The sequence below is a fragment of the Giraffa tippelskirchi genome, chromosome 12, assembly GCF_054371585.1.
Source record: "Giraffa tippelskirchi isolate mGirTip1 chromosome 12, T2T-mGirTip1v1.2.pri, whole genome shotgun sequence".
In the NCBI taxonomy this organism is placed as follows: Eukaryota; Metazoa; Chordata; class Mammalia; order Artiodactyla; family Giraffidae; genus Giraffa; species Giraffa tippelskirchi.
In genome coordinates, this window is record NC_137286.1 from 146686830 (window position 1) to 146695075 (window position 8246).

Sequence of the window (8246 nt, forward strand, 5' to 3'; positions counted from 1 at the left end):
TGGGTTGCCATTCTCTACACAAGGGATCTTCACAACCCAGGGATCGAACCCGCGTCTCTTGCGTCTCCTGCATTGGAGGGTGGATTCTTTACCACTGGACCACCTGGATGGAGTGTAATTCGTGTGTGTGTGTGTCTGTGTGTGTGTGTGTGTGTGTGTGTGTGTGAGCGTGCATGCTCTCATGTATGTGGCGGGGTTGGGGGAGAAATGTACACAGTACATAGAAACAAGTAAATGATTCTCTCTTTTAACAAGAATGTTTCCAGGAAGATGAGATGAAGTGCCAAAAATAAAGGAGAAAATAGGAATACAAGCCTAATAAGGACTTGTTTTTCTTTCTCTTCTGACAATATAGCAGTGAGATTTGGTAAGAACGGGCTAACTTTGTAGGTAAAAGTATAGTGTGGAGAAATAGTGGATCAATGTAAAGTATTGTGAAAATATTTTATAGTCAGTAAATATGTCTAGCCAGAATATAAGCAAGCAGCCTTAGCAATATGTGATTCACTTCAAGAGTTCATGTCGCCTCTGATGAAGAGTGCTTCATTTCTCAGAGATCCAGTAACCAGGTAGTGAGATACTTTTAAAACATGGACTGCGAGTGACTATTATTGCATAGTACAATGATTAGTATTTATTTAAATACATATTTGCTGCATTTGTTTGTGGTCAGGCATCATTTAAGGCCCTGAGAAAACAGCAGGGAACCAGACATAAACAGTCCCCAAACTCAGAGGAGTCAGAATCTAAGACGTATATGGTTTTGAGGGGGGAAAGAAGCCTTCTGTGGTCAGAGTGTCAAATAAGACATGAAAATCATTGCCTTCACTCATCAGCTTGTATTTATAATTTTTAATAATAACAACCCTAATATTACTTCTTCCTCGTATTTTCAGAATTATACCTTAAAGAATGCTGTGGGCATGTGATCTCTAAACAAAATTTAAATCTACGTCATTATAATGTTTTCCCCGAAATAATGTCATATGAAAACAGGTGATGATGAGATTGCCTCTGTTCTGTGTAACCGGGGAGATCTTTATTGGTGGACTGTAGTTACTCAGGGTGGCGCCGGAGGGCTTTCACTGAAGGAAGTGGTTTCTTGGAGACCATCTTTGGGAACAGAAAGTTGGGGGCATTGGGCTGCCCCCTGTGTGGGAACTTAGGAGAGGAGGGGTGAGCTGTAGGGCCCCTCCTTGCTGCCTCCTCTCTCCTTTCTACCCACCCCCCTGCCAAAGAAGGGTAGAGGAAAATTTTTTTCCTCCCCAACAGAATTAAAGAGAAACTGAAAATCTCTATTGGTGTCTTATTCAGAGACCTTTCTTTGGCCTCAAACTCTCCCATCCAGACTAGACATTATTGTGAAAGTTGCTGAAATACAGAAGGAATCAAAACCCCAGACATGACATATGAAGCACTTGCTTTCAAGTTCCTGTGTCTGATAGCTGGCCTGGGTGAGTATGTAAATGATGCTGAGAAACTGCTGGAGGATGGTCATTTTTTAAAAGATGCAAGTCTCCTCTAATCTTCAGACATAGGTTAGCAACTAAATGTATCACTGAAAGGTATGTGTGGGAAGTCCGGCTCGCTGCTCAGAAGCCAATAAACAGGCCAGGTTGGTGGAAAGGAAAGTTTGCCTTATTTCAGATGCTGGCAACTTGTGGGGGAGAGTGGTGGACGTCTGTCCAAAGGCTGACTCCCTGCCCCCAACCCCGCCGACAAGCAAGGGGTGAGAGCTTTTATAGACAGAGTCAGCGGTGGGGGGAGCTACATGCAGAAGCAGCGCAGTCATCTGGACGGCCATCCTCAGAGTGGTCATCCGCGGTCTGACCGGCGTCATCTTGGTCGTTTCAGACGCCGTTAGTCTTCGGTTCCGGGTGCGCTCGTTCCCATTTCCTTGCGGTCCATTCTCGGAACTGGGGCAGCTCGTGTCCTGGTTCAGTCTGGTCATCGTGTGGTTAACCCCGCCACCTGGGGCTTCAGTGTCTGTAAGACAGCTCACAGGATGTGGCTCACAATATGATCCATAGCCCTTGAGAAAGAGCTGAAGGTCCTTGATGATGCTTCAGTTCAGTTCAGTCGCTCAGTCATGTCCAACTCTTTGTGACCCCATGAACCGCAGCACGCCAGGCCTCCCTGTCCTTCACCAACTCCCGGAGTCCACACAAACCCATGTCCATTGAGTCGGTGATGTCATCCAACCATCTCATCCTCTGTCGTCCCCTTCTCCTCCTGCCCTCAATCTTTCCCAGCATCAGGCTCTTTTCCAATGAGTCAGCTCTTCACATCAGGTGTCCAAAGTATTGGAGTTTCAGCTTCAACATCAGTCCTACCAATGAACACCCAGATGATGCTTAATGACTATTATTATTTAGTTTCCTTAGACTGTTCTCCTTTGTTGCAGCATTTCTCACTTCTCTGATTAAACTTATTCTTTGACAAAAGTTTTCCACAGAAAAAAGGCAGGCAGAGGACATGGTCGGGGGGCAAGGGTCATAGAGTCCTGCTCTGTTTCAAGTGGAGGCAAAAAACTGCGTTTCTCAGGTTTTTTTCCCCCTTAAAAACCGTTCTCTTCCTTGTAGGAGCGTACACCTTTGTTCCTTGGCTTCTCAGCTTTAAAAGAGGAAGAGCCCTAGAAGAAAAAGAGAATAAAATTTTGGTCAAAGAGACAGGCTACTTCTTTATCTACGGTCAGGTAGGTTCGACCCTGAATCCACCACCACTGTCTGACGCCCCCATTTCGTGCTGACTTCTGACAAAGTTCTTTGGTTTGTTCCTCAGGTTTTATACACCGATAACACCTTTGCCATGGGACACCTAATACAGAGGAAAAAAGTCCATGTCTTTGGGGACGAACTGAGTCTGGTGACTTTGTTTCGATGTATTCAAAACATGCCTGAAACACTACCCAATAATTCCTGTTACTCAGCTGGTAAATAATCGTTCTATGTACATAAACAGAAAGGCATTCCTCAGTATACCGTGTGGTTTTTATGATCTCGAATGATACGTTAGTCTGTTTTGATAGACACAGATGCAATCATTACTTTAGATTTTAATTAATTATTAGCTAACCAATTATTAATGTTTATCATTTTTATCTCAGATGGTAAAGCGTCTGCCTACAATGCGGGAGACCTGGGTTCAATCCCTGAGTCGGGAAGATCCCCTGGAGAAGGAAATGGCAACCCACTCCAGTACTCTTGCCTGGAAAATCCCATGGACACAGTCCACAGGGTCGCAAAGAGTTGGACACAGCTGAGCGACTTCACTTAGAAAGGGCAGTCGCTTCACAGTGGTCCACTCTAGACTGATCGTGAGCTGTGTTTTCTTGGAGCTGTGATAAGAGTGCTTGCATCATAAGAGGATGATGACCTGTCCAGGCACTCCCCCCATGCTCCCCGCTTTAATCTTCCTTAAGGGGAGGTGTGGACTGAGACACGGAGAGCTAGCACACATTGGCGCTGCACAGCGGGTCAGTTCCAGAACTGGGTTCAAATCAGCCAGTCTGACCCAAGTGGGAGTCATGGAATCTCACCTCTTCTTTACCTCCCTCCTGTGGAAGAAATGCCCTTTGGCCAGTTTTGAATGTCAGGTCCAGGGGCACCGTTTGTCTTCTGGGGTCTGTGGACCCCAGATGGATACGGTTGGGATGCGAAAGGGGAGGAGTGCTTCTCAACTCAGGGCCAGAGGGCTGGAGAGAAAAGGGGACGTGCAGGCTATCTTCATTTCAGGTCTGTTTGGGCTATAATTGCCATCAGTTACTGTTGTTGTTCAGCCGCTAAGTCGTGTCTAACTCTTTGGAACCCGTGGACTGCAGCACGCCAGGCTCCCCTGTCCTTCACTATCTCCCAGAGTTTGCTCAGACTCACGTCCATTGAGTCAGTGATGCCATCCAACCGTCTCAGCCAAATGAACTGCCATCAAAGCCTTCATTTTATTTGGGGGTAATTTCAAACTAATGAAGGCCAGTACTTGAAAAAAAAGTTGCCTTAAACACATTTATTTCTCTCTGATGGTTTTGACAACTCCACTCATGACCCCAAGGAGTGTCCTCCCTTCCCGAGAGCATGAACGACAGTGTGGAACGCAGAGGGAGGGCTGGCTGTGTGGTCTGAAGCTGTATATTCTAAAGTCACTCACTGACAAAGGCACAAGGAATCAAGAGAGAAAGGATAACAGTGGAGACACGTGTCATCCTGGACCCGCAGCCATAAATAGCTTTGACAGGGTGTGGAGGAAGTTTGCTTAGATTTGAATTCCCTAATTTTCATAGAGAACTGTTACCCTTCAGCCTGTGGTAACCAGTGTTTCTTGTTGCAAAATATCTGTAAACGAGGTTGCTCCAGCCTGTGGTTTATTTACATTAATTAACACTTAGAGCTTCACAACACACTCCTTTGTAAGTTTTTCTGATCATCAACTCCTCAAGGTTACTTTCTAGCCTTATGTTTTAAGAATAGATAACTTGACCTTAAAGATATTTCTCAGTGCTAATAGCTTAGCATCATTTACAAAAAGTGTTCTCTAGGCAGTTTCAGGTTTGCAGATTTTATCTGTTCTAGAGCAAATTTGTTTAAAATCATTAAAAGCTACACATTGGTGTATAAAGTGTTTCCATAATAATCTGAAAAAAATTAAAATGGTCTATTTGAAGAGCCCAGTATCACACACCAAGGAACCTCTCTTGTACATGAAACTGATTCTTATTCATTATGATATAATGTTATGGTAGCGATTGCTACCATCTGGAAGAACTGAAATAGCCAGTAACTCAGTGTTGAAATTTTAAGTAGGACCTACTTTGAAAAGTAGTTAATTGACACCGACTTTGAGAGTTACTGTTACGAAATGATCGGTGAACTATAGCCTTTGTCAAATTATTCGATTATCTTGAATATCTGTGACAATGACTAATCCATTCAACAAATCACTTCAATCTTCTTTTTTTAGTATTTAATGTAATCATCAAATGCCATGAGAATCCTGGAAGAGTGCACTTACCCTTAACAATATCTAAGTTCTTCTGTTACTGTTTGCTACTGTCTGTCTTGGTCTTTTATCAAAAAACGAGATCCTGGAAGACAGACTCTGTGGTCATTCTGATCACTACCCCAACGTGTCTGCGAAGGTGTCTGGTAGATCTGAAATGTTCAGTGAATAAACACTCCCTGGCTATAGTTGGAGGAAACCCAGGTGTTTGGGCTTGACAGCGGAAATGAGGTTAAGGTAGATGTGTTTCTGTAAATATATTTTCATGGCTTGCTCAGGAAACAGTGCAACTGCTTTTAAAATTATTAGTTGAAAGTATTGACAGTTTAGTTGTGTCACTATGTTGTTTGTTCGTTCCTTGGTTTTCTTCTCTGCCCCTCCCCCTCTTTGTTTTTTTCTTCATATTTTTCTTTTAAAATGGAGTCAGGAATGACCTGATATACTAAGTGTAGTTCTTGAGTTGCATTCTGTATTCCTGAATCACAGGCTACCTTATTGTAAATTAGGCACATGCAGACTAATCAGGTCTGAGAAGCTAATTAGCTTGTTACTTTTGATTACAAAGACAGGTTATGGTCATTTAAGGAAACACAAAATATAAAGGACTATAAAAAGCAATCCGAATGACTCCTAATTCCATAGTCTGGAGTCTATAGAAAGACTCTGTTAGCAGATGTGTTTTGTTAAAGTTTCCCTTGTCAATGAAGTGAAGCAAAGCCACTTTTAACTTTATAATATTCCATCTAGGGATGTGCTATAATTAACTAAACTTTTTTTCTTATAGTTAGACTTTTGGTTCCTGTTTGGAGTCTCTGTTTTATCAACAGTAGGTGATAATGGGTTGGCACAAAGTTCCCTCGGGTTTCTCCGTAACATCTTGCAGAAAAACCCAAGTGAACACGTTGGGCGACCCCACACATTCGTTTGTCTCGTATAACTCCTTCTGCTCATTTCTTTGACTATTTTTCAAAAAGCTTTTTAGGCAAGTAGAATACTAACTGGTCTAGACACCCACCGGTGTAATGTGGAAAGTGAACGGCTATGTGAGGTTTTTTTTCCGAAACCAAGTCGTCTTCTTTAACGTTCTGCCCTCCCCTCAGCTTTACCTGCGCAACGGCTTCAGGTTGTCCCCAATCATTCTTTTCCAGGCATCGCGAAGCTGGAGGAAGGAGATGAACTCCAACTGGCAATACCCCGGGAAGATGCTAAGATATCCCGAGATGGAGACGGCACGTTTTTTGGAGCCCTGAAGCTTCTGTGACCGGCTCACACCTTGCATGTGGCTCTTTTCTTCCCTTCTCTGTGCCTCTAAAGAGAAAGCACTTAACTGGAAAAACCAAAAGGGAAAAACAAAGCGGTCACCACAGCCTTTTCTGGGAGCTATTTGTTTTGGTTTGCTGCAACTCCACCAAAACAGGAAATTTAAGAGACAACCGCAGCCAAAGGGTGTCATGTGAATTACAAGAACTAGAGCCCATTTACGGAAAAATAGAATTAGAAAGACTTACACTATAATGCCACGTTGAACAACTTCGTGCTTCTCGCCTTGGAAGATGCACAAGATTCAAAGGGGCGGTAATCGTTTCTTCCAAAATGATATTCCACTGTTTACTGTGCAACAGAGCCTGTGACATTTGGGGGGAAATCTCAGGATTTATCCTCTATTTTTATGTTAAATGCCCTTTCTCTTTCTTCTATTAATACTGAGGAAATGAAAAAAAAAAACAAAAAACAAGGTAGAGGAATCTTGCATTTTATACACGAGAAAGTAACTAGAAGTTTAAATATCGCATTAGATAATCGGACTCAAAAAATAGGATACTGGTACTATTTAAGTCTTTGAGGTTTATTTCAAGTTTGCAGTTTTAGCTCTAATATTATGTATTACCCGCTGGAACACTCTGTGACATATTTCACAGAAGGGAAATAATTCTCTCGTGTGTCTACACTTCAGAGTGTTTTTTACAGCTAATTTCAGCTACTTCGGAAACTTTTAATATAATTTCAACTCATGCATATAAACGTTCATTGAAAAAAGTAACCATCATTGTTTTTACATAAAAATAAAATCTGCCATAGAAGTTAATAAGTACAGTTGTAATAATGTAATATCATTTCTCTTTATTTCCTATTCTTCTGTTTTAAACTGCTGCTATTGTAGTTCACATATCCCAGCCTTTAGAAAAGACTCATGTTAATAGCTTTACAGAAGTTGAGGATTAATTAAAGTTCTTGGCATCCTGAGTAGGGTATATACCATGTGCTTGTTCTAAAGATTTTTGTTGTTGTTGTTGTTGTTATTGTTCAGTCACTAATTTGTGTCTGACTCTTTGTGACCCCATTATCACATGTCAAGAGACATTGACCTAATTTTCATTTTATAAAGAACCATTTTTGAGAATTTCATAATATGTATCTTTTATAACATCATTTGTTTCAGTTCAGTTCAGTCGCTCAGTCGTGTCTGACTCTTTGTGACCCCATGAACCACAGAACGCCAGGCCTCCCTGTCCATCACCAAGTCCCAGAGTTTACCCAAACCCATGTCCGTGGAGTCGGTGATGCCATCCAGCCATCTCATCCTCTGTCGCCCCTTCTCCTCCCGCCTTCACTCTCTCCCAGCATCAGGGTCTTCTCCATGAGTCAGCTCTGCACATCACTCGTTTCACTTTTCTTTTTAAAATGTCGTCAGTTGACTCACTTCACTTCATTGTTTAAACAGATGGAAAAACAGACCCTCGTCTACACTAGTTTTCCCCAGTTTACATTAAAATCTTTTTAAAGGTATTTTGTAAAAACAAACTTGTTTGTATTTTGTGTCTAAAATTAAACTTTGTTCAGCATTCTGATTCCCATAGTTTCAGCTTTTGGGTTAAAATAAAATATGTTCTGCAATTTATTTGTTTTACAATATTATAATGAAAAAAGAAGTGATAGGTGGGGTAGAAGTTTCGATACTAGAAGGAAGTTAGAGATATTCTTAGTGTTGCTGCTAGTTGGATCGCCAAATAAAAAAACGTCAGTGCCTCTGCCTCCTTTTTGACTTGTTTGTCTTATACCAGTCATCTTTTGGTTTCTCTCTGTAACACTGAACGTTGTCATAAAAATTAGGTGCACAAAGCAAATGATATTCAATATCCTGTGATAAACCATAATGGAAAAGAGTATGAAAAAAATGTAGATATGTGTACAATTTAGTCACTCTGCTGTATAGAAATTAACACAATATTGTAAATCAATTATACTTCAATTAA

At 41.5% G+C, this 8246-nt stretch overlaps 1 protein-coding gene across 3 annotated transcripts in view; it reads left to right on the top strand.

Annotated features, from left to right (window-relative positions):
• TNFSF13B (TNF superfamily member 13b) overlaps positions 1-8035 on the top strand; it is a 31164-nt gene extending 23129 nt beyond the window's left edge. For all 3 annotated transcript variants that reach the window (XM_081551438.1, XM_081551439.1, XM_081551440.1), the window contains 3 exons: positions 2583-2695; positions 2782-2932; positions 6141-8035. In XM_081551438.1, the coding sequence (XP_081407564.1) occupies positions 2583-2695; positions 2782-2932; positions 6141-6253 (377 nt within the window). In that variant the 3' untranslated portion in view covers positions 6254-8035. The remainder of the gene's footprint in view (positions 1-2582; positions 2696-2781; positions 2933-6140) is intronic.
• Positions 8036-8246: the final 211 nt, after the last annotated feature.